The following is a 27,649-nucleotide window of genomic DNA, read 5'->3' on the forward strand; positions in this document are numbered from 1 at the left end:
CCCTTTGCCTCCACCACAAGACCCTATGGTTCACCAGGAGAGATTTCGTAATTTCAGCAACAGGACTGGGAGCTTTTGGAACGAAAGAAAAAGAAGCAAAACCAATTATGGACATCAACAACATAAACGAAGGACATAAACAACAATTCAAAAATGGTAGATGCCAGTAATGGTTTTTATGTTACTGATTCTAATGTTGTAAATCTTTATGGTGAAGTTATACCAGATGTGTTAGAATCAGTTTTAAATCTTGGATTAAAATATGTTCCAACGGTCCTGCCTCACTTGCATAACTTAAAAAGTGAAGTGTTTCTGTTAATTAGAAAATTGCATTTAATAAGCTTTTTTGATAAAAATGAGCCAGCAGAGGATTTGTGTGCTGAAAGCTCTAATGACAGTTTTTATTCTTGTAATTCTGAAATGTTTGGGAGTGGGGAGGCGTTGGTGGATTTTTCTTGTTTGAGTACTTCCAGTATTTTAAGCAAAAGCCGATTTATACATCCTTTTCATAATCAAACTATTCAACAATTTTCTGCAGTATGTAATTTTTCTATTGAACATTTATATAATTGTTGGAAAGACAATATGCATGTTAACTTTAACCTGTCTATACAACAATGGCAGGCCTTAAAATGTTTGGATAGCAATACTCAACTAGTAGTAAAGCCAGCAGATAAAGGCAATAAGGTGGTCATTTTGAATTGTAACCAGTATGTCAAAATGTGTTATGATCTGTTGACTGATACAAAAGTGTATAATAGAGTTGATGTTAGGATGTATAAGCAAGCTATTTTTGACTATGAGGTACTACTTCATAAAGGTAATAGATTAGGCTGTTTTTCCAAAATGACATTGAAAGGAAATTTTCTCGCAGGGCTGTGAATTAGCATTTTTTTACTGCTTACCTAAAATACATAAGGGCCTGGAGAACTTACAAGGCAGGCTGGCTGTCTCAGCTAGGAAGTATTTTTTACACAATATAGGTATTCTTTTACATGAGCACTTCACAGTGCTGAAAAAACAGTATCGTATATCAGAGATGCACAAGATTTTATTGAAAAAAATGTAGGTTTAAGTTGGGAACAAGGTATGTATTGGATGATAATAGAGTCTTTATACAAACATTTTACATGTTCTTGGGATAAAGGCCCTGAAGTATTTTTTAGGGGACACCACTTTATGTAGTTATGTTTTGGAGCCTGTTAAGTTCTGTTTAGAAAATAATTATTTTATTTTTAACCAAGAAAGTTTTCACCAACTACAAGATATGGCTATGGGGGACACCCTTTGCTCCCATGTATGCCAACCTAATGATGACCTTTTTTGAAATTAAAAGTATGTTTGGTCTTTCTTTCTTTAAAAATCATGTCATTAGGTATTTTAGATACATAGATTATTTGATTTTTGTTTGTTGGGGAGGTCATGATCAGGTACAAATTTTCATTGAGCAGTTACATAACCAGTTTGGATTCAGGTTTAGTGGCTTACTGATGAGAGAGTCTTTTTTTTTTTAGATTTGCAGTTGTGGTATGAACAAACAGAATTCATTGGTAGGAAAGTTCACAGAAAATTCAAGGGGGGGGTTCACAATTCCTACATGGTTCCAGCTGTCACCCCCCATTTGATTTCATCTTTACCATACACCGAGTTTCTGAGAATAAGTAAGTTGTGTAATGTAGATAAAGATTTTGAAGAAGAAATACAATATTTAATTAAAATGTTTACACACAGAGGATATGACAAGACAGAAGTGTTAGAAGCTTTAAATAGGGTTAGCACTAACCTTTATAAAGGTGAATATCTAAGCAGAAGAAGAAATTCAGCAAGCACGCATAAGGAGGGACTTCCATTTATTGAGTTGATAGATTTTGAAAAAAGAATAGGTAGGGGAGATGCGGGAAGTAACCATGCCAACCACACTGGTAAGATGATTCACTTTGTGACTATTTATTTATTATTTATTTATTTATTTGCAGTTGGTTTACCAGGATAGTCCATTGGGCCAAAGTGAACCCATTTTCAATGGAGTCCTGGGGAGAAAAGCTCCATAAACAATCAAGGTTACAAAATGATGTAGATAATAAGTTTACATGTGTTATAAAATAGCACAGTTGCTACAGTATACTAAGTCAAAAGATTGTGCAAATCTTACATTACTATTGGCCTATGTTGTTCACAGATGGTATTTTGGAAGAAAGTTTAGCAAACAAACTTTTGATTTCTAATAGAAAGGGCCGGAATATTTCTGATATTATAGTGCACAGCAAATTTCAAATGCCTGAAGTACGAATACATAGACAGATTATTTTAAGAAATGACACTTTTAGGTGTGGGAAATGTTCTATTTGTTTTCATATTGTAAAGAACTTTCCTACTATTAATTCTGTAAATTTTTTCCAAATTGATGTTATACTTGCAATACAGAAGGAATTGTGTATATTTTGAAATGTCCATGTAACAAGTTTTATGTAGGTGAAAGTACACGAAAGTTTAAAGTGAGTCTTCAAGAACATATAAGGGACATTACAAAATGTAACTGTGATAGTTCTTTAGCTATGCATTTTAAAGAATTTTCACACAAGTAATTTTAAACTGTCGCAGCATTGTGTTTTAGAACAAGTGAGGTCTATTTTTTTAGACCCTGTAGCAGTAAAAGAAAACTTGTATAAAGAAGCACTTTTTGATAACTTGGTTCCCAAAGCTTTAAACACTGAAGCTAACTGGAAGCATTTGATTTAATTCATTGTTTAATTGACTGATTGAGTGAGTATATATGGGGTGAGGGAAGTTGCATTGTATTTGTACTCCTTGAAGGCTTATGAGCCGATGTGCTAGTGTGTGTGAAAAGAGAATAAACTTTTTGCTTGAAGACTGTGCCTTCCCTTTGTGGCTCAACTACTATTTTGTCATCTTTGAACCTTAAGCCTTAAATGCAACTTTTTCTTACTTGAAGTAAAAAAAGCTAACACTGAATTTCATTCTTTAGCCATGATGTTTTTTCGGGCCACAGTTAGATTAAAAGGTTATAAAAAAACTCGTAACGCGCACCTCAGAGGATTTAGAAGCACATTGCTTCTGTGAGCCTAGTAGCCTCCAGACACCAGGCGTAATTTCATTATTTCCTTCACAGCTGTTAATTTTCAGTTTTAGCTAGTTAAGGTGTGTTGAAAGGATGTATGAAATACCTGAATTCTAAGAGAGAGAGTGTGAGAAAGCAAAAACAAACAAATAAAATATGCTAATAATAATATGGATGATGTTGAGAGGCCATGATGTTGGCAGAAGGGAGCCCTTTGCTAAGAACTTTATTTCACCTAAGGCCTCCCCAGACTTCATGGGGTGGGCACCCATTGACGGGGGGGGGGGGGTGTAGCAATGCAGGACCTTAGAGTAGAAACTGAAAAAAAGCTGGCTACACCCCCACTACCAGGGTGGTTTGTTTTTGAATTTGCTGTTCTGTTATTTTTGAAGGCTTAAATCATATATGGAAGTGAGTGCTAGTCCCCTCCAATGCCATTTGCATGCCTACCAAGTGCTGCTGGACATTCATGGAGAGAAGAGTGGAAAAAAACACTGATGGCTGCCTGGATGATGGCCACAAAATAGACATGAATAGGTAGCTCAAATGCTCAACCCATTTTGGTTGGTGGTGGTGGTGGTGGGGGGGTGCAGATGAAACAAGGCAAAAGAAAGTCAGAAACCATGTTATGCGTGTGTTTCACGTAGGGTTTTCCTGGGAATGATTTCCTTGTTTCTTGCTCACAGTTATGTCTGATTTTTCATTGAATCGGTTTACCTTCTTAACCCTTTTCTTGGAGGCTCATAATGCAGTCACGGCTGTCCAGTTACCCCTGAATGTACATTAGCAGCTCAGTTTCTAGTTCGTTATGATTAACTGTTTGCACAGTACAGCTCAGTCTGCTGTTTCACAAAAGTGTAGAATAGCACTAGCCAAGCAAACACTGTCCAAATGGTTGGCTATATATACTGTTTTCTGCAAACATGTAACCTGTTTGCCTTTTTGTATTACCACTAAAGGGCATTTAATTCCTCTGCTGCATATTTTGGCATAGTGCCTATGTCTACTGGAATGTAACAGCCATTTTATATGGCTTGGATTTGCAGTCTGGGAACAGAGCCTTCTTTGAGAGGGCTGGCTAGCAAGACGTTTTGTCATGAGTGTTTTCTTCTACCCGCCTGTGTTCCTTCCCTTAGTTTTTTTTTTTTTTCTTTATGATGAGCAACTTCTGAGTTTAACTTCTGTCTGAGCTGGTAAACGTACATCATTGAGTTTCTAAAGTAAAGATAGCATAAATGTCTAAAGTACTTGTATCTGTAGTTATCTTAGTGTACCTGTTTTTCTCATCTTCAGGCATAACAGCCTCTAGGACTTATATTTGTGCATCTATTTGAATGTAAGGAAATTGGTCTGTCCACTTTATGCTATATAACAAGTTTTCTTATGAAAGTTTTTACAGTGAATTGGTGTTTGAGTTTTCGATGAGTAATCACAAACATTTGTAAGTACTGTTTGTAACGAAGATAGTGTGATTGAAATGACATTTGAATTAAAGATCATGCGGAAAGTTTTTTGTTATTTCTTTTTGTTTTAATCATGTTCTCACTATGTAAAGGGGGCTTTTTGATTATAAAATAGATTTTTTGCTTGAGTTACTTTAGTGGAACCATGGTCACTGAGTAAAGTAAACTTGTATTGGTTTTTGCTTTAGGCTGAATAACTGTCTAGTTACTTCCTAATTCCATGTCATGTGACATAGAATTCTAATATTGCAATTGTTAGGATATACAAATTGACAGTTTATAGTAATGAGGTCTTTTCGGTAGTCTGTAGCAAGTTTCAGCATACAAATGCAGCACAATCAATCAGACAATAAATCACCAAATAAATGCAGTTACATTCAAGTAAAAGCAAATAAGAACATAATACGATTTCTTATTAAGTGTATAATGATTGACATGCAGTATAGTAACACAGATGTAGCACTAATAGTTGTCTACCATGGGATAATAAAAATCATTATACACTTTACAAAACTTTATTGTATGATAAGTGGTCCCTAAGCCAAAAAGGCTGGATAGCCCTTCTGTAGCTCACTAACACAGAGAATATATCATCAGTGGAAAATATTCAGCTTAGAAGAGAAAAATTAGTTTGGTGCAGATTTGCATGGACAGAGCTAGGATTATGCCACAGTTTAAAGTGGATCATCATGTATGAGTAGTGTTAAATTACATAAACAAAGCAAGTTTAATAAATGCAGTACACTGTAAAAATGCTGCAGAGTTCATCCCTGCATTACTGGTACTAAGTGGACATTTTGCTGTAGATCTCAACAGCTTCTGAGTTCTACCTTTTGGTCGTTCGTTGCAGTCCTGGTGTGGCTTCTGTTTCACAGCATACTTCTATTATTTTTGTGAAGAGTAACCCAAAAAAATAACCACATTATTGTTTCTGGTCCTTGGTATTAACAGCAGAGTGTTGATAAGTTCCTGACTGATGGTCATTGTTTTCTGCATACAGTAAACTTTTGTTGATATATATATTTTTTCAATTGCCTACTTAGGTGTCCATTAACTATCCACGACTCCTGTTTAAACCAGATGCGTTCTTTGCATTTGGCTCCCCTATTGGAATGTTTCTCACTGTCAGAGGACTGAAGAGAATTGACCCAAACTACAGCTTTCCGACCTGCAAGAGCTTCTTCAACATTTATCACCCTGTATGTACCACTTAAAACTTTTTTCTGTTTCTGTGGAGAAGAAAAATATTTGTCTTTTAAAAGTAGAACATGACAACCCCACCTCATAAAAAATAAAGATGTGATGTTGTCAATCTTCATTTAATCCTTGACAGTTGGGTTCGGTTCCGATATCAGAGCTGACATGGCTGTTACTTCAGCCCGTGAGAACCACAAAACCCTTGTGTCTAAGTCGTACCCAGAATGCTCCTTTCCAAATTACCTTAGATCTGGTTTGCTGCTTCCTGTGACAGACACGTCGCCAATAGCTCTCGAGCTAAGTGAACTTTTTCATATATTTTTGTGCTTAGGTCTTGTGTTTTAATGCATTTTCTCTATTGTATATTTTTATTGTCTTTTCTTATAGCCTACTGTTTTCTCTGATAGCTCTTTTCTTTAACACTTGAGTGTTTTCCATCAACTACCATTGTTGGTAGTTTTTATTTCCATACCTTAAGGTATCTTCCTCTAACATCATTTGTAGTCTTTTTGCTCTGTACCTTGGGGTATTCTGTACTAGCGTAGTTAGTAGCCTATCTTTGCTTCCTTTCTTATCCTTAAAAAAAAAAAAAAAAGTGCTCAACGACCTTCTTTTCTTCTATCCACTTTTTCTATAAGTGCATAATGTGTGTGGTGTGTTGTGTGCAGTGTTCCATGCCTGAAAAAAGCAAAGGCACTTCGGGCTTTGAGAAATGCCTCAAATGTGTTTAAAAACTTCCCAGTTCTGATGGGCACTCTCTCTGTGTTTACTGCCTGGCTTGGTGCACTTACAGGAAGATTGCTTTATCTGCCACAGCTTTAGTCACTGGGCCTGGTTGAAAGAAAAAAATTCATTTTGAAAGGTATGTTAAAATTTGCATTTGAAGAGGTCATCTCTGGCCATGACTCAAAAAGCAAAATGGATGTTTTGTCCCATTCCTCATCTTCTTATTCTTTGAAGGTGGACAAGTCCAAGAAAAGGAGTCAATTAGTGCCAGCTTCTCCCTCAGCCCAGACAAGTAAAATGTTTAAACCGTCTGTTCCCTCTGCTTCTGTGGAACCCGTATGGACCTTGGAAAATTCTTCAGGACTGACCTCATTGGCACTGACAGTTTCTTTCTCAATGGTGGCAAAATTGTTAGCACAGATCCCAAGGCCAGACCATGAAACCAATAGATCTGAAGTAGGAAGTTCATTTGTCAGCAACCTGAGGGTCTTGGATCCGATATCGGATCTGAGCCGGCAACTTGTTTCAAGCTAATGGATCCGAGCTCCTAGCTCCTCCCTTCACCCATAATCCCCTGCTAACCCTCCATGACCTCAGATCTAGTTTGCCGCGCTTGTGGATAGCTGAATTCCGCTTGAGCTCATCAGCTAAGTAGTAACTACTGTGTTTTTTCTGTCAAAATTTTCTTTTTTATTTAAAAATAAAAAGTGTGTAAGTGTTAGGTACCCTTTAGTATACTTTTTTAATTAGTTTTGCCCTCCCTTCGCTGGTCGTTAGTGTGTGCGTGTGTGTGGTGTTTTTTTTGGGGCCTGTGTGTTTGTGTAGAAGTATGGCTGAGGCCCCAAAAGCCATCTTTTCTAAATGTACCGAGTGTGGCCATAAGCTCTCCCTGGCTGATGGCCACACTCTGTGCGTTCGGTGCCTTGAGGTTGAACACCTTTCCTCAGGCTGTACCATCTGTGCAGCGTTCAACCCCAGGGCACTGAAAGAGCAGAGGTCGAAGCTGGTCTTAGCGGGACTTTTACCCCCAGACTCGGCTTCGGCCTCCGCTGCCACCGCTGCTCCCGTGGCTCCACCACGGTCTGTGGTTGCTGCCACTCCTGCCCCCCTTCCTCCGTCCGGGACTCAAACTCCCGCTAAAGTGTCGGAGGACAGGGAGGCCAGGAGGGAGAAACGGAGGGAGAAGCACCACAAGCGGCGGGCTGAGACCTCCGTTTTGGCCCCACCAGCTAAGCGGGCTTCTCCCTCCACTGCTTCTAGGTCTCCTCCTCCTCGGCTCCGATCCCCTTGCTTCTCCCCGGGGCCCGAGGAGGAGGAGACCCGATCTCCGTCGAGGTCATCGAGATGGCATTCCAGGCCTGCCTCGGTGACCTCTTCGAGATCTACTTTTAGTATGTCCGACGCAGACTTGGACCGGATGATGCGAAGGTTCATCCAGGCCCAGCTGCAGATGGGAGTGCTCTTGCCTCCCCCCCCCCTCCTCCGGAGGGGAGCTCGTCACCCTTTTTTCATCCTATTGCTCCTTTTCCGACCCGCTATCCAGGTTCGGAGCGTTCGGAGCCGAGCAGCGTTGGAGCCGGGGGTGGGTCGGCGCCGACAGTACTTGGTACTTCGGATCCAACCCTGCCCTCGAGCCTGTCTGATCCGACCTCTCGGAGCCGTGGCCCGAGCTTTGGATCCGGGGGATTCAGTGTGCCTTCGGCTCCGTCTAGGTCGGAGCGCACTGGTCTTTCGGATCCGATGGTCTCGGCGCCGGCCCCGATCCTTTCATCGGATCCGAGTGGGAGCCGACTTTCGGATCCATTAGAGAGTGGCTCTCCCTTGGCCTTCGATGTTGTGGAGAGGGCTCTGTTGAGAGCATCCGGACCCCCGGTCCTTGTATCGGCTCCTCCCTGCACTCCCTCTCTGCTGGGCCAGGCTTCCATCACCCGGCCAAAGGGACAGCCTGCTTTGATGTCACAGATGGTTCCATTGGAACAAGAAGTTGCTGGCGAGGCCTCCTCGGACAGCCCCCCCCCCAGGAAGTGCCCCGCAAGCATAAGTGCAAAAGGAGGCACGTGGACTCCCCTGAGTCCTTAACCGAGGACACAGATTTGGAGGGGAAGGCTCCCCAAGATCGCCCCCTGAGGATGTCTCCTTTGGGGACATCATGGAAATGCTGAGGATCAGAGGCGGGTGGTCTGCCCCCAAGTCTTCCTCTGACGAGTCCGTGTTTCTGGAGGCATTCGAGGCAAGCCCGTCTACCTCTTGGGTGTCCCCTCCGGCCGACCCCCTGGTGGACCTCATTACCACCAGGGAGTGGAAGGATCCGGACACTGTGGAGCCAATACCGAAATGCCCAGATAGAATACTTAGCCCCCCCTCAGACCGATCACATTGGAGTAAAGGGCCCCCCGTAGATGCCATGTTCACGGCGGCAGCCACAAAGAGGGAATTGGCTCAGGAGAGCCCCTCAGTCCATCCACCGAGCAAAGAGTCCCGTTTGATGGACCGCTTAGGGAAGCGAGTTTTTAGTTCAGCGACCTTCTCTGTAAGGTCTCTGAACTATATGGCACATGTCATCAGGATGCAGCGGGATCTTATCAAGGAATACGCTGCATCCCCCCCTGAGTCCATGTCGGAGGATGACCAGCATTTGTACTCCACCCGAATGGCCACTCTGAGATCAATTTCAAACACCTCTATGCAGCTATTGTCCCACGCCACAGAGGGAGCCGCTAGGGCTAGCGGAGCAGGCCTAGTCATGAGACGTTAGGCCTGGCTCCGTCATTGTGACTTTGCAGAGCCCTTTAAAGCGTCCTTTGCGAACGCTCCTTTCGATGGTTCTGCCCTGTTTGGCAAAACAGTTCGCGAGACACTTGTCCAGAGCGAGAAGGACGGGAAGACGTTATCTGCCGTCGGAGTCCGCTTCTCTGCTCCCCAGCGGTCCTTTTCGAAGAACCAAAATGGTCAGAAGAAGATGTGGTTCCGAAAATCACAACATTCCCAACCCGCTCCGGACAACCAGTCTTTCCGTGGCAGAGGAGGACAGGGAGGACGCCGGCCCAGGGGCAGAGGGGCTCCGAGAAACTTTGGGTCCAGAGACCTTTTCTCTGAACGGCCCGCGCAGCAGCCCTGAGGGGTTGCCCGGCTGCTCCACTCTGGATGCAGTCGGGGGGGGGGCTTCTCGAAACACCTAGCGGCATGGGAGTCCACCACGACAGACCGCTGGATGCTTTGCATTATATCCAGAGGGTACAAAATACCATTACTCCATGTCCCCAAATCCAAGAACCTCCCCCATGTACCACCCGATCAGAGGGAGGCCGCAGCTGCAGAAATTCAGCAGCTACTAAGAAAAAGAGCCATCCAGCCCGTCCCCAAAGACCAGCTCAGATTAGGGTTCTACTCCAGGTTCTTTTTGGTGCCAAAAAAGACGGGGGACTTGAGACCGATCCTAGACCTTTCCCGCTTGAACCTGTCAGTAACCAAGGAAAAATTCTGAATGGTCACTCTTCAATCTATTCTCCCCCTTTTAAGGGAGAACGATTGGATGCGCTCCATAGACCTCAAGGATGCGTACTACCACATTTTAATGGACAGACTATCCAGGAGGTTCCTTCGCTTCCGGCTGGGGGCCAGTCACTACCAATTCAGGGTCCTTCCCTTTGGCCTCACCACAGCCCCCAGGGTGCTCACCAAGGTATTAACAGTGATTGCGGCCCACCTGAGACTCCAGGGAATACAGTTTTTTTTGTACCTGGACGACTGGCTACTGACCGCACCAACAAGGCATCTACTTTGCTCAGCCAGCGACTTCTTTCTCTGTCTAGCCCCACAGTTAGGCATTACTATCAACGTCGACAAATCTCTTCTGGCTCCAACGCAGGTCATAGAATTCATAGGTGCCAGAATAGACACCAGAGAGTTGCGAGCCTTCCTAACTCCCGAGAGAATCTGGAACTTACAACTCCATGTGCGGGCTATCCTCCAATCAGAGACTTCACCAGCGGAATTGGTCCTGAGGGCACTAGGCTCCATGGCGGCAGCGATTACACTCCTTCCATGCGCCCGTTTGAACATGCGGATACTGCAATGGACTCTTCTAGTGCAATGGTCTTTTCTATCCCTTCCTCTCCACCATCCCATTGCTATCAGCAAGGCTTGCAGGAGGGTGCTACTATGGTGGCTCCAAGCCTCGAACCTCCATACGGGCCGTCCCCTCTGCACCTCTCCCCCTCTCGCCACGGTGACCACGGATGCCTCTCCCCTCGGGTGGGGGGGCATTATTCGGGCAGGACAATCCAAGGCACGTGGAACGATACAGAGACCTCCCTGCACATCAATGTTCTGGAGATGAGAGCAGTGCTGTTTGCGTTGCAAGCACTTCAGGATCTCCTCCCCACAGGAAAGATTGCAATTCAGTCGAACAACATGTCAGTGGTCTGGTACATCAACAAACAGGGGGGAACCAGATCTTACCCTCTATGCCACGAAGCCATGAAAGTGTGGGAATGGGCGATCTCCTCCAACCGCTTCCTGATTGCAATGCACATTCCGGGGAGGACCAACGTCCTAGCGGACAAGCTCAGTCGCACCCTTCTTACCCCATACGAGTGGTCTTTCAATCCACTAGTAGCGAAGCAGATATTCACAACATGGGGGCAAACCTGCTGCGATCTTTTTGCGTCTCCATCAAACACCAAATGTGGCAATTTCTTTGCTCTAATCCCCCCTCCAGGGGAAACTCCAAGAGACGCTCTGGTGCATGCTTGACCACCCGCTCTACTCTATGCCTATCCTCCTCTACCACTAATGCTACAACTCTTACAGAAAGCCTCACGGTTGGGGAGCAGGATGATCCTCATTGCCCCATGCTGGCCTCGGCAAATTTGGTTCCCTTACCTGTGGTCTCACCTTGTGAATCACCCTTGGATTCTAGATCCCACTCCGGATCTCATCACCCATCCATCGAATTTACCGACCCCAAACCTGGACAATCTGAAACTGACAGCTTGGTTGCTCCAGTTCCACTCGTAGTTAGGACTCCCGGTATCTCCTCACCGGTCAAAACTATCCTCGTGGCAGCACATAAGCCCTCCACCAGGAAAGTGTATCGCAGTAAATGGAAACGTTTTTCCATTTGGGTGGAGCATCATGATCTGGATCCCTTTACGGCTCCTCTTCCATCCATATTAGACTTCCTAACTGAACTCTTTCAGGAAGGCGCTAGTTGTTCAACTATCAAAGTGCATTTGGCAGCCATATCACATTACCATGTGGGACATGATACAGGGCCTTTGATGTCGGCCAAATTGTGTAAAACCTTTCTCAAGGGCACCTTTTTACTTAGACGCCCTGTAAAGGAAGCCGTGCCCCCATGGGATCTTACACTAGTTCTTCAAGCCTTGACTGCTCCACCCTTTGAACCCGCTGCTTCAGTAGATCTCCAATTCTTGTCATGGAAAACAGCATTCCGTGTAGCCATCACTTCAGCAAAAAGAGTGTCGGAACTTCAAGCTCTCTCGGTGAAGCCTTCCTTACCTGATATTTCACCCAGATAGAGTGTACCTCAGGACCAATCCCTCTTTTCTTCCCAAAATAGCATCGGAAACCAACATAAATCAATCCATAAATTTACCGGTCTTCTTCCCTAAATATCAGAATAAGGGAGAGTACAAGCTGCACTCATTAGATGTTCATAGGCAGCTTCACTTTTATACTCATAGGACAGCTGGCCATAGACAATCCGACCAGCTGTTCGTTTCCTTTGCCAAATTTAACTTGGGGAAAGCTATCTCAAAAGTATCTTTATCACGCTGGATTTCTCAATGCATCTTATTGGCGTATCAAGCCTCGGGTAGACCCACACCCGAAGGAGTTCGTGCTCATTCCACCTGCTCCATTTCTACCTCTGTGGCCTTCAAGTCTAGAGTTCCATTGGATGATATTTGTTCTGCAGCCACTTGGGCTTCATCTCATACCTTTATTAACCACTACAAACTAGATGTGCTTTCCTAGAGGGAGAGCATCCTTTGGCTCTGCGGTGCTTCGTAATATCCTTCCATGATGGCCACCCAAGGTGCAGGTAGCTGGGTACTCTGTCCCACAGGTTGCTGACAAATGAACTTCCTACTTCAGATTTAGAAGTTATGTACTCACCATAACGTTCCATCTGAGTAGGTAGTTTCATTTGTCTGCAACCATCCCCCCTTCCTTCCCCCTGGCCTTCTTCGGATCTACTGGTAGTTGGATACCATTTTGTTGGATATATATTGAGGGGCAAACTCGATCTGAGGTCATGGAGGGTTAGCAGGGGATTATGGGTGAAGGGAGGAGCTAGGAGCTCAGATCCATTAGCTTGAAACAAGTTGCCGGCTCAGATCCGATATCGGATCCAAGACCCACAGGTTACAGACAAATGAAACTACCTACTCAGATGGAACGTTATGGTGAGTACATAACTTCTAATTTCTGTGTCGTCTGTTTCCCCAGTGCCGATGTCTTTGGTGCCAGTTGAAAGTGTAGAATTTTCATTCTTAAATCATCCTAGGACCAGATTCTCCCCTTCCATTGACCCCTTTGCAGGTCATTTGCCTAGCCCTTTTTTGTAACAACCAGGATGCCCTTCTGCCCAGACTATTTGTTCCACCAAGAGCCTGACTGAATCGGATGTGTTGTGATTAGTAGATCAGCTCCTTATGGCAAGGGAATTTTCAACTATGTCCTCTGTTCCAGCTCCTTCTGGTGCCAGAACCTTTCCTTCTTTGACTCCATTTAGTTTTCCTCCTCCAACTTCCTTTGAGGACTTGGAGATCTTAGCTCCAACTTTCTTGGTGCCCACTGTTTTGGTTCTGACTAGGGCTTTATCTCCAGTACTGATCCCTACCCTAAGCTCCTCAGCCCTTCGGGGTTCATGGCTGTGCCATTGTCTCTGTGAGGGCAGGACTTGACTATAGTTTTTTGAGACATCCTTGCACCTTGTGGCTTTGGCATAAGTTAGCTTGACCCTGGCTAAGGCCTTAGGAGCGGTTTCTTCAGAGCTGGGGGTACCATGGTTCCGAGACTCTTTCTTGGTTCTGGGTTCCCTTCCCTCTTCAGGGGGACCAGCTTTCCAGGCCATGGAGAGGACTCTGTCCACTGTGGGCATTCATTCAGCTTCACCCCAGTTGGAGCAGCCTCCCACCCCTTCCCCTCATCCAGAGCCTCAACCAAGTCCAACACCTGGATAGCGAGTGCCAAAACTGCAAGAATCGCCTATACAGGTTTTTCCCTCTTCTGACACCTCCCCAGATCATCCCACTGAGAAGGTTCGTCAGAAGAGGAAATGTAAGAGGAAGCACTTAAATTCCTCCAGAGGAATCCATCACAGAGGACACTGATTATGATGAAGGGGAGAGTTCCCCACTGTCATCCCCGGAAGAAGTCTCATTTGGAGACATCCTTGAGGTCCTTAAGCAGAGGGTGGATGGATGTCCCAAAAGCCCTCTTCAGAGGAATCATTGTACCTGCAGGCCTTCGGCGCTCACCCATCTACCTCTTGGGTTACTCCACCTGCTGATGAGCTCATTACATTGATCTTGCAATGGGTGTGGAAGGCTCCTGATGCCATAGAATTCATCCCCAAGAGACCAGACAAAATTCATATTGCACCTGAGGATCATCAGTTTTGGGGAAATGGATTCCTGGTAGATGTCATGATAGTAGTGGCAGCCACAAAAAAGGAACTGGTGGAGGAAAGTTCCACTATCCGTCCTCCCAGTAGAGAGTCTCGGGCAGTGGATAAGTTTGACAGGGTTTTATGCTTCACCAACCTTTGCATTATGGTCTTTAAACTTTGTCACACCTCACCAGACTCCAAAGGGATCTGATTAAGGAATTATCAGATACCCTGGTGGGAGCCGTATCTGGCAAAGTCCAAGATAAGGTTGCTTCTCAGCTGGCCACCCTAGAGTACATTTCAAATTTGTCCATGAGGCTCATAGCACATGCAGCGAAAGGAACAACTAGAGCAGTGGGATCGGGTGTAGCCATAAGGAGACATGCCTGGATGTGCTTGTGCAAATTTGCGGACCCATTCAAGTCTTCATTTGTCAATGACCCCTTTGATGGATCGTCCCTTTTTAGCCCTAAAGCTCAAGAAACGTTGTCCAGGTGTGAGAAGGATGGAAAGACCCTTTCTGCAGTGGGTGTACATTTTTCTACTCCTCAATAGTCCTTTTCGAGGAACCAGAGGAGCGGGAAAATGTGGTTCAAAAATTCAAGGACCTTTCCAGGAAACATATGGACGTGGCTCCCCTGGGGCAGATGGGAGAGCTTTAATGGAAGACACCATCCATGTGGCAGAGGTGGCCTGCAAAATCGGGGTTCCAGGGATACCTTTCCTGGTAAACCCTATCAACACACCTGTAAGGAGGCCTGATTGCCTTTCTCTAGAGGCGGTCCGGGGGGTGGTTATCCCTGCACCAACATGCCTGGCTTCAAATAACTTCAGATGTTTGGGTGCAGAGGATTTTAACCAGAAGCTGCATCATACCCTTCCTTCTAACTCCCCACAATTGCGAGAAAATTCCCGACGTTCCACCCAGTCAGCAGAAACCAGTAGTATTAGAAATACAAAAACTGCTAGAAAAAGGTTATCCAGGAGGTCTTGCCAGTCCAGACAGAATTCAGAGTTTACTCAATATTTATTTTAGTGCCAAAAAAGACAGTGGACTGGAGACCAGTTTTGGATGCAAGTATTTTGAACAAATTTGTTCAACAGACAAAATTCTGGATGGTCATGATTCAGCTTATTCTCCCATTTTTAGGGAAAGATGATTGGATGTGCTTGATAGATCTCCAAGATGCATATTACCACATAAAAATGGACATGCACTCCTGGAGCTTTCTCCACTTTTGACTGGGAGCCAGTCATTACCAGTTCAGAGCTCTGCACTTTAATCTTGCCACAGACCCCAGGGTGTTCACCAAATGCATGGCAATAGCAGCAGCTCACTTGAGACTGCAAGAATTCTGTGTGTTTCTGTACTTAGACGACTGTCTCATTACCATTCCCACTAGATGTCTTCTAGACTATGTTCTCCAGACCTGCGCCAACCTGGGGATTATTGCAAATTACGAGAATCACATTTGAATCTGACTCAGACTTTAGAGTTCATAGGAGTGGTTCTAATTTAAATACTTGCATAGCCTCCCTGCCTTATCTAAGATTGCAAAAGATCAAGGCCCAGTTGAAAAACATTGTCAGAAACAAGTGATTATCTGCACGACTAGTCCTACAAGCCTTAGGCTCGATGGTGGCGACCGTATTGTTAGTTCCCCTAGCGAGGTTTCACATGAGAATTCTACAGTGGCTTCTGGTCTATAATGTATCAACCATTGTCAGATCTGACTTTGATTACCAGCCGTTGCAAGAAAGACCTAGCTTGGTGGATTCACTCAGAGGAAATTCTGTTGGGCTGCCCCTGTGTCCTGAGTCAACTCCAGGCCATAGTGACCATGGATGCCTCCTAGATGGAGTGGGGAACCATTATCTGAGTAAGACTGTCCAAGGCACTTGGTCCCCCATGGAGGTCAACTTGCATATCAGTGTTCTAGAGCTGAGGGTAGTGCTTTTCGCATTGCAGGCCTTTCAAACTGCTCTCCTCTTGGGAACAATTGCAATTCAAACGGACAATATGTTAATAGTTTGGTTTCAAGCAGGTAAGAACCAAGTCTTACCCCCTTTATCGAGAAGCTTTCAGAGTCTGTCAGACGACAATCTTTTCCAACAGCTTTCTTATAGCAATGCGTATTCCGGGGAATTTGTGTGATAGCAGACAAACTGAGCAGATGCATTCTTCTGCCTCATGAGTGGTCTCTCAATCCCAAAGTGGCAGAAAAGATTTTTCATCGCTAGGGCCAGCCTTGCTGTGGCCTATTTGCATTTTCCCTGAATAACAAGTGCAGCAGTTACTTCACCCTGGTCCCCTATCCTGGGGATGTCCCAAGAGATGCTGTCCTGCACAATTGGCCCTCAGGACTCTTGTACACCTTTTCTCTGATCCCTTTAATTCCTCAATTTCTAAAGAAAGCAATCAGGTTGAAGAGCAAGATAATCCTCATTGCCCCATTCTGGCTTCGACAAATTTGGTTTCCCTTTTCTTTGGCCTTATCTGATTCAACGACGGTGGACTTTGGACCCCAATCCAAATCTCCTATACCATCCAGAGGGATTACTTCACCTATACCTTCAAAATCTCAAGCTCACAGCTTGGCTCCTCCAGTTCCATTGATTGCCAGGCATATTCATCTATTTTCCCCAGTTCATAGGATTCTTTTAGCTTCCCATAAGCCTTCCAGAAAACTCTACAATAGTAAATGGAAAAGATTTTCCTTCTGGGCTAGAAATAATAACATTCACCCCTTTTCCGCTTCTGTCAACAAACTCTTGGAATTTTTAGCTTTGCTTTTTGAAGCAAGAGCCTCTTCCTCTACTGTCAGGGTTCAGCTAGCAGCTATTTCAAATTTTCATAATTGGTTCAAAAAATATTTATTAATTTCTCACAAACTTTGCAAAGCATTCTTAAAAGGAACTTTGATGTTAAGACTGCCATGTAAAGATCTGGCTGCACCTTGGGACCTAAACTTAGTATTACAAATGATAGTGCATCCTCCATTTGAGCCTGCTGCTGACTGCGACCTGAAATTCATATCTTGGAAAACTATTTTTCTGGTATCAATTACTTCTGCCAGCAGAATCTCAGAAATTCAAGCTTTATCTTGTAAACCACCATATTTGATAGCTCACAAAGACGGGGTTTCCTTGAGAGCAAACCCTTCCTTTTTACCAAAGGTGGTGTTATAAACGAATAGCAATCAGGCAATCAATTTAGCAGTATTCTTTCCCAGTTTCTCAAACAAAGGTGAATAATGTTTGCATTTATTAGATGTTCACAGACAACTGTGCTTCTGTCTTCATAGAACAAAAGACACAAGGAAATCTGATCAGCTGTTTCATTTTCAATTACTAGAATGGGTAAACCAGTCTCCAAGGCTACCTTATCTAGATAGCTATAGGAATGTATATCGCTCATATACAACAAGAGGAAAGTCGAATTACCTGGGCCTGTTAGGGCACACACTACTAGAGCCATAGATAATTCAGCAGTTTTTCATTCTAAGGGTTTCATGGATGATATTTGTGCAGCAGCAACATGAGCTACCCCACATACCTTTATTACACATTACAAATTGAATTTAGTCTCTAGGGGAAGAGCGTCCTTTGGTTCTATGGTGCCATCTGTGTTGTCCACCTTCATTTATCCTTGACTCCCCACCCTCCATCCCTCTTCTGGCCCTCTTGGTGGAATGAATTATGGTCCTAGTTATGCATTTTTTCACATACGACACCAGATATGGTCTCTATAAAGGTGCTATTAAGATTATATTTTCTGTCTTTTCTGCAAACTCGATCTGAGGTAATTTGGAAAGGAGCACTCTGGGTAGGCTTTCAACTGTAGGCTTTTTTGGTTCTCATGGACTGTAGTAATGACAGAGTTGGTTCCGATATCAGAACCAAACCCAATTGCCAAGGATAAATGGTAAGTACATAAACTCTTTTTTTTTTCAGTGATTGTTTGGTAGAAGCATTTGTTCACACATAGTTTGTTAGATCTCCTCTATGTGTACACTAATTATGCATTGATTAGTTAGTATTTCAGTTAAGTTTCTCTTGGTAACTTAAGAAGTTTGCAGTGTGTGCCTTTAGTATAGGTATGCAGTTGTACTTTGGTGAGTAGGTCCATATTCTTTCATGATGTTTCACCATGAAGATTTTAGAAGCTTATTTCCTTTTATTTGGATGATTGTTTTTATGGCTAGTAATGGCATTTATAATTTTAATAAACATTGCTTGTTGGCTTTATTCAGTATATGAGGCTGCCTTATTCTGTAAAAGACTAAAACACAGATGCAACTAGAATCGTTTACATGTAAAGCTTATGTGTATGTAACAATTTTGTTTGAAGAACTGCAGAAAGCCTGATCTTGCAATGCCATTTTCTTTAGTTCCTTTTTAGACTGTTCCATCCTTGTGTACATAGACAAAGGCTCAACCCCCACCCTGACACCTTCCCGTCTATTTTCTGGCACAAGGGCATGCCAGCTTCAAAGTTTCTTCCTATCAGAGGAAAAGATCTGTACTGAAACTCTTAAAGTGATGCCATAGAAAAATGTGGATTGATTGAGTCACATGATACTTCATACAAAGCATCAGACTAATCCCAGGAACACGGAGGCTAGTTACCTTACCTGCTGATAGAGATAACATCAGGGATCTAGAGGTAACAGTAGATAAATAAAGCTGTCATCTTTGTGGCAGTCTCAGTCAGCAGGCAAGTACTTGTAGAATGACACAAAGTTGGCAAATACCAAGGGTAGATGCATGGGACAGTCCTGACAAGTCTGGCACTGGAATTTGTAAGCTGTGTCTACACTCTTTTTAGCCGGTGCAGATCTTGATACTTGAATCAGATAGCAACAAAGTAGATCTGCATTGAGAGTCATTTTGAAGCAAGCCATGTTACTTTATGCCTGTTGGAGTAAGATGTGATTTTTCTAGGAGGGGCTTCCTGCCTTAGCCTGTGACATTGCATAATGAAGTGAAACAGCGGTGCTGACATTATTTTACCATAATGTACCTAGTTTGCTATAGATAGAGGAATCAGAATTATTTTGACAGGCAGACTGCTGTACAATTCTACTCAGAACTCTGTGTCCAGCACCACATATTGAAACAGAAGGTCTACCTTCCCTGACACTCCATGAACCCATTCATTTTCTGAAAATGAGAGAACTATGTCCCATTCATTCCTGTTGAACAAGAGCTGAGTGAACTGGGAGAGGGAGCCATCTTCTATGCATGAGGGATCTGGTTCCCCTTGCCCAGCCCTACCCTGCAGTGGCTTGTGAGCTGTATCATGCCACCACATATACAACACTGTAGTTAAACAGCACACTGTTGTAGGGTAGGCTCACTAGGTTTATTGCTTCAGGCAAGACACCTCCACTTCTGCAGGTGTCTCAAGTGCAATGAGTCATTTGCCTCCTTCCCTTCTAGATTAGTGGGCTGATGTTGGCTGCTAACTCCCATCCTCCCTTCCTGGTCCCATTAGCAATTTTGTTGGTAGTTGAACATAGGTCATCTGGGGCAAAGTCAAGGTTTCCTTCCTGTATACCATGGAGTTGAACCATTAAGTTGTAGTTTTATATTAATCTCAAGCTTCAAACATAACATTTATATATACTACCCCAAATTGCTGGCAGATGAGAATGCCGGTATCAGGAACAAACACAGTCGAAAAGTCCATAAAATAACAAGATTTTAGTGTGAAAAGTGAGCACTTTCACGGTATTGCTTTACCGCTTCATCAGACACATTTAACAATCCATACTAGAACTTTTATATAACTGACATCAGTCCAATTAGATTCTTGTCCAATGAAATCAAATGACTTAAAAAGCTTGAAAACAAGCATATAATCTCCTTTTAATTACATGATAAATTTACATAACTTAAAAAACAAGAAATCATGAACAAACATCCATATTCAAGTGTGTAAAAAAACAGATATAGAAATGCAAAATAACAAAAGATGTGTATATAAATGTTTAAAAATAAACCTGTAATTGGATGGTGGACATTTCATAAACAAAAAACAAACAAGTATACATAATAACACTGATGGCGTAAAAATTGACAACCAACTACTCATTTCAGCCGTTTATTCTTGAATAACGGTTTTAATGGGACACTATCATTTAACCCCATTTCCTGATGTGACCCTAGCCTCAAGATCCATTCTATCTCATCCACCTCAGTACGGGTTACTATGTCACCTCCACGTAAACTAGGACTAATAACATGTAATACTTGAAAAACAAAAATATGGTTGGAACCTGTTGTCAACACATGCTTAGCCAAGGCGCTAAAGTCATGCCCCTTCCTAATACAATGCATGTGATCTCTAATCCTTTCTTTCAGACTCCTGTTGGTCTTGCCTACATAAAAGTGAAAACAGTGTTGGCAGTGAGCAAGATAGACCACATGTCTAGTATTACAATCTGCAGATGGCCTAATCTGCCACAAATAACCAGTAACTGGATGTCTAAAAAATCTAGACTCATCTGTGTGGTGGCAAAAGGTACACGTGTTACATATGGGCATACCTTTAAATTGTTGAAGCTCAGGAGTTTTATATCGAGGATAACATAATTGCTGCTTCAAATTGCGTTTGTTCTTGTATACAAATCTAGGGCCATCCTTCAATAGATCCAAGCACCTGTTATCAGTCTGCAATATATGCCAATTCCTTCTGATTATGTCCTTCACAATATCAATGCCCTGCAAGTATGTCAATGTAATGAGAGGACACCTGCTGGTCTCCAAAGGTTGCTCAAAAGGTCTATACTTATCAGAGAAATATGGGCAAGCCCTGCTCTCACTTTCACTAATCACTTTAGCACAAGCCTGTTCTACCTGACTTTGGGCATATCCCCTAGATAAAAATACATTTTTCAAGTCAGTTAAACTCCTACCAAAATCTGCTGTAGTACATGACAGTCGTGAAACCCTCAAAACCTGTCCCTTAATATTACCAAATATGTGGTGAGGATGCATACTCTGTCTGTGGAGGTAGGATGGTCTACAGCAATCTTTCCTGTGCATTTTAGTTAATAAACTCTCACCTTCCATTTGGATATTAACATCCAAGGAAACATTCCCTCGAACACGAATTACAAAAGGGTCAGAAACACAAGGAGCCACCCTCCACTTACCAGAATCGGTCATTGAAGAAGATGTGGGGAATGGAGACAATGACTTAGTCTGGAATATTTCCAGTTATAGGTTGACACAGTATGAGTATTCAGTTCTGTCCAAGGGCCTGACACTCATACCTACAGCCAAGGTAGACTTTATTGACTCCATGATTCATTTGCGTTTGTTTTTGTGTAATTTGTCTTTACTTATGTTTTTTTATGAACAATCTTCTATGAATGAGAATATGAGTGAGCCAAAGGTTTTTAGGAAATCTAGTACTTTTACACCTGTTTTTTCACCAGCTCTTAATGTATTTTTATCTGTATGTGACAAAGAAATGCATGCAGCTCTGGAACGAGTTGAAATGAGGTATTGTAATAATTTAACGAGATTAGAGCAGCAAGCACTAAGTGACCTGATTAAGAATCAATCGATAGTTATCCACCCAGCTGACAAGAGCAGCCCTATTGTGATCTTGGACTTGGATTATTACTATGATAAGATGAATGATATGCTATCTGATGTCAATGTGTATGTACAGGTCGATGTAGACATGGCATATTTAATGAAAACACGGATAGATAATTGTTTATCTGAATGTTTCAAATTAGGTTTATTTACTAAGGAACTTCTGGATTATTTTGTTACTGAACACCCGCTTATCCAACAGATGCATGGCCTGCCCAAGATCCATAAGCATCCCACCCTACCAGCATTTAGATCGATTGTAGCTGGTAGTGATTAGCTATGTCCATTTATCTAGACAAACAATTACGCGTAGTCCTTGAGATGAGTGATATCGTACTTAAGGACACTGAGAATTTTTTAAGAGATCTTTATATGGTGATTAATGATAAGAATATTCCCACTATTCCTCTGTTAGTAGCATTGGATGTTGTGTCCCTGTTTATATGGATTCTTAACCAGGAAGGAATTGGAATGATTAGAGCAGCTTTGATTAAAAGTAATAAGTTTGACATCAGGCAGGTAGATTTTTTATGTCTGTTGATGGAAATGGTTCTTGAACACAACATCTTTATGTTTCTGGACAAGTGTTTCTGGCAGCAATCTGGGGTGGCAATGGGAACCAGTTGTGCTAACTCATATGCCAACTTGGTTATGTCTGAATGGGAACAATAACCTGTGAATAAAGAGAGATCATATTGGGCCAGATTCAGGAAGCCTCCGTGTAAGAGTTATAACTCTTACACGGAGGCTGCAGTTAAACTGTGTGATGTCAGCATGTCATGCATATGCATGAGGTGCATGAGGCATGCTGAATCACACTAGTAACTCTTACACGGTTCGTGTAAGAGAGTAGGGGGCGTGTCTGTAGGCTAAGCTCTGCAAGTGGACACGCCCCCGGAAGACTAGAATGGCTGAAAGTAAACAGCCACGAGAAAGGCCATGAAAATGTGAATAAACACACTATACAACACATGCCCCGACTGGCCATCAGTGTATAAAGTGAAGAGATGTCATAAAAGTAAATTAAAACCTTTTTTTTTTTGTTAAACCCCGTAAATGTTTGCTACTGTGTGGCCGGGTCTGCTACTAGCAATCACAGTTAGCAGTCAGTGGAAAAGGATATAAGAACTAAATATGCAAAGTAAGCCAAGAAATAATAGCTTAGCGGTAGAGTAGCCGCCCTAAGAGTAGGCAGGCAGGGTTCGAGCCCCTACAACAACCTTTTTTTTTGTAAATAAGCACTAAAAAGCCCCCTGACAGTATTGTACAAATGTAAATGTATTCCCTTTTGTAAAATGGAATGAAATAGAGCATTTTGAAGTAACATAAGAATAAAAATAGTCAGAAATGTACTGATAGCTAAGCTGCCGTGAGACAGAGTGCCCGTAGCTGAGTAGTGTTTAAAAAGCTGCAAACTGCGTGCCCGTTGCCAAGCAGCGGGTAAACAGGCTGAAACTGTGTGCAATTAGCTGAACATGTGTGTCGCTAGCCAATTAAGATTTATCCCAGCGCACACACCGTTTTGCCGCCTCCCACAGGCTAACTGCCAGTGCGCATCGTTACCTCCGCACAAACGAGCGCAGAACAGGTTTAAAGTGCTTAAAAGTGCTTTTGGCATGTTTGATTGACAGGTCCTCAACTCATTTCTGTCAGGAAAAGCAAAAATCAGTTGCCAGATTCAAACCCAGGATACCATGCACTACAGTCAAGGAACTAAACCACCAGGCCATGACAGCAATACCTAGAAATGCAGAAATAGCATATATATGGGATAAAACCCAGAATGGAGCATGAGAAAGCATTTTCAGTGAAGTAGATACAATTCCAAAACGGCCAATCAGAGAAATGTGCCGGAAAAGCGGCATATATAAGCCCCATAGGCGGGAATACACAGCATAACTGATTGTAGAACAGACTTGCAGTCAGCATGAGTGGAGTAGGTGAGGGACGTTGCTTTCGAGCACAGCGTTTGTTGGGGAGTCCAGATACATGGTCTGGCTCCTTGTCCATAATCACGAGGCCCAACTCATGCAGGGCCAGGTCTCATGGGGAGTATATAGGGCAGAGGCGTGGGACCAGTTGGCTCGTGATCTGACCAGTGCTACTGGCATTCCACGCACTGGTGAGCAGGTCCGTCACCACCATGCGGACCTGAAGAGACGCAAGCAGGACCAATTGAACCGTTGGATCCAGGAGGCCCGCCAAATGCCCAACGCTCCACTACTGAGTAAGTCACATTTTACCCATGTATGTAAGGATTTCAACCAGCTGATACCATGGAGATGTGTAGTCCAATATTATTCCCTTTGTATTACAGCTGCAGGTGTCCGCTCTGCGAATGTCGAGATGCACGCCAGAAGGCTGGTGCGGCTGCGCCACCATGCAGGTTAGTAACCCCACCCAGTACTTGTAAATAAATATTATTATGTACCATGTATCAGAACAGTGCAGTGTATTGATTAAAAGTAATATAATGTGCAAGCAGGAATTGAAAGTCTGCAGGTATGGCTGCAACAAGTTCATCAGTATGCAAGTGTAACTGGAAATATAATTGATAGAATTAAACAGTGCTGTAATACAGATGTCCCATCATTAATTAAATATACTGTAACCTGCAGTAGTCTCAAGAGTACAGCTTCACAATCTGAGGTAGTCACATGTGAGATATATCCCTGTTCAAATGCTGAATCATGACAGAAGTGAGGCTGTTGGAAAGTGTTTGAATCACCACAGGTCTAATATGTGAACAAAGCCTAGAAGTACCAACCTGAACTGTGAAGTTGCAGAATGTGTGAGAGTGACAGAAAGGCTCATGTATGAATAAATAAAGTAGTAATAACCCCTGAATATATAAGCCTCAGTGTGTTTTACAGAACTAAATGCATGTGGGAAGTACAAATTAACATCCCAAACTGATTTCAGTGTGTCTGAATCTGAATGTCTAGCTCAAAATCTGTATATGGTGATAACAGTAAACAATTTGCAGATAGAATGAATGATTATCTGACAGACTAAACAGCCATAGTTGTCCCCTGTCCTGTCATCAAAGTGTAGCAGGATGATGTATCTGATCAAATTCAAAATAAGTAGGATAGTGATGTATGTGTAACAGGTGTAGCATGACAGTCAAATAAAGATTATTTTGAAACATCAGCCTCAACTTAATTGTGTATCTATGATAAATGTGAATCAATGTTTAACATATGAATGTGTCATCACTTTCTATCCCCACCCAACCATGTAATTCCATATAACAACATCCACTAAATAATGGTATGTGAACATTTCATTAATCATGGACATTTGTCCGTTCCAAACATATATGCATGTCTGTTCGTGCATGTGCCCTTTTCATACCTGCAAATACGATGGCCTGTTGCCATTAATCAACCCTGCATGTCGTTTGACTGTGTTTTGCTGTTCAAATAATGCATGTGATATTGATATGCCCCTTGTTCAATGGTGTTCATATCTGGGTGTTTGTTTGATGGGAATACCAATGCATGCTGTTACAACTAATCTGAATGGAATAAAATGCCACTAACCCAAACTAACATAACTACTCACAAACCTAGAACGCTTGGGAAGGCAGGTCCCAGCGGACCCACCTCTCCCACCTCAGCTGGCGACTGCACCTGGCACTAGTGCCCAGGCGGACCCTCCGTGGCCCTGTGCCACCTTCGGGTGGAAGCGCTGCAGGGGATGGGGCCCGTCCCCTCTGCAAGTGTGGCCGGAGGGGTTCGCCCACTCACCCTCCGCGGTGTCCGGTCTGTGGTGCGTAGGGAGATCCAAGACACTGTTCTTGGACCCCTACGCCAGCTCGAGGCTCGTGTGGCACAGCTAATGGCCCCGGCCGTCGCCCCCAGCACAGCCCCGTCCTGGGCTGTGAAGGAACAGTGGCAACTGCCTATGGGTGGGGATATCAGTTCCACTGTTGCCATCTGTGGGCTCGTGCATCTCGGATATCCCAACCTCCGTCCCGTCAATTGTGTAACCTCCCCACGTGTGTCATACACCGTCCCTGTATGCGTCTTGTCTGTCTTGTCTGTTAACCTACCCAACCTACCTCCCCAGCTTTACCGACTTCCTTCACCTGTCATACCACTCTCACCTGTAAAAAAAAAAAAGGGCACTCTGTCCCACAAAAAAATTACGCCCCATACATAGCTGTCCATGTCGCAGACATGTCCGCTGGACATCTAAACTGTTAATTACAATTGGCTGTACAACAAATATTAATGTTGTCCTGACACCTCTCTCAGAGGTGGAAGGTTTCAAATGTCTCACCAAAATACATAGAAATATACAGCTGTTGCTGCAAAAGACATGGGCATCTATGGGCCTTACCTACACCCTTCCTGCAAATCCCACGCTTCTTTCCCTACTGTCTTACCCTCTTTGTGACCCCTTTTCACCACTTTCCTGTCAACCCTTTTTCTTTTCTTTCAAATAAAATAGCTGGTGTGCTTGTGTTAGCGGAGCTCACCGCCAGTGCTTGCGTGAGCTCAGCAAACGAGCGCAGACCTGGTTTAGTGCTTAAAAGTGCCTTTATGGCACTTTGATTGACAGGTCCTGTACTCAGTTCGAAAGTTTGCTAAGAAAAATAAATTCCCACTGTCAGTCTCGAACCCAGGACCTTGGTAACATTAGTCCGTATGACCTACCACTAAGCCATGCCTGCTTTACAAGAACACAGTGCTAAAATAAATATAACATGTAATAGTAGGAATCAGTATAAAGGCAATATAGGAGATGTACTATCCAAAGCATGTCAGGTAGAGTTGTAATGGCCAAATTACTGGATTCCCATACTAGTTCAGTGTGAACAGAAACAGCCCTGCTACCTGTTAGCTTGTACATAATAATGTAACGTAATGTACATATGTGAAGGTATGTATATCTACACATACATATATATAAATATATATTAATACATATGAAATATAATCGTAGGTCTCAGTAGCCATACACACTCACTACAGGAAAAAGTTAACATAATTGCTGCAACCTGAATCTGCAACACAGCCTGACCCCTGTGTGACCTACTTACCCTTCTAACTGCTTACAGGTGGCCTCAGCACTTTGATTGACAGGTCCTGTACTCAGTTTGAAAGTTTGCAAAGTAAAAATTCCCACTGTCAGTCTCAAACCAGGACCTAGGTAACATTAGTCTGTTTGACCTACCACTAAGCCATGCCTGCTTTGGAAGAACACACTGCTAAAATAAATATAACATGTAATAGTAGGAATCAGTATAAAGGTAATATAGGAGATGTACTATCCAAAGCATGTTTGGTAGAGTTTTAATGGCCAAATGACTGCATTCCCATACTAGTTCAGTGTGAGCAGAAACAGCCCTGCTACCTGTTAGCTTGTACATAATAATGTAAGGTAATGTACATATGTGAAGGTATGTATATCTACACATACATATATATAAATATATATTAATACATATGAAATATAATCGTAGGTCTCAGTAGCCATACACACTCACTACAGGAAACAGTGAAGATATATGCAGCAACCAGAATCTGCAACACAGCCTGGCTCCTGTGAGACCTACTAAGCCCTTTAACTGCTTAAAGGTGCCTCCAGCACTGTGATTGATAGGCCCTATACTCAACTCAAAAGCAGAATATGAGCATACTAGTAGGCCCTACCACAAGACCATTGTAACACTAGTCTGTATGACCTACCACTAAGCCATGACTCTCATACAGGAATATAGTGCTAAATAAGTGGAACATGTAATAGTAGGAATGAAGATAAAGGCAATATAGTATGTCTACTACCCAAAGCATGTCAGGCAGACTTTTATAGTCCCAATTACTGGATTCCCATACTAGAGTAGTGTTAACGGAAACAGCCCTGCTAATTGTTAGCTTGTACCCAATAATGTCAGCTAATGTACATATATGAAAGTATGTATAT

At 43.1% G+C, this 27,649-nt stretch overlaps 1 protein-coding gene across 4 annotated transcripts in view; it reads left to right on the forward strand.

Moving 5' to 3' along the window:
* DDHD2 (DDHD domain containing 2) overlaps positions 1 to 27,649 on the forward strand; it is a 1,375,691-nt gene that overhangs the window by 892,749 nt on the left and 455,293 nt on the right. For all 4 annotated transcript variants that reach the window (XM_044084314.1, XM_044084317.1, XM_044084316.1 and 1 more), the window contains one exon: positions 5,586 to 5,741. In XM_044084314.1, coding sequence (XP_043940249.1) covers positions 5,586 to 5,741 — 156 coding nt within the window. The remainder of the gene's footprint in view (positions 1 to 5,585; positions 5,742 to 27,649) is intronic.

This window comes from Protopterus annectens, chromosome 9.part0, assembly GCF_019279795.1.
Source record: "Protopterus annectens isolate FY-2018-M chromosome 9.part0, PAN1.0, whole genome shotgun sequence".
Lineage (NCBI taxonomy): Eukaryota > Metazoa > Chordata > Ceratodontiformes > Protopteridae > Protopterus > Protopterus annectens.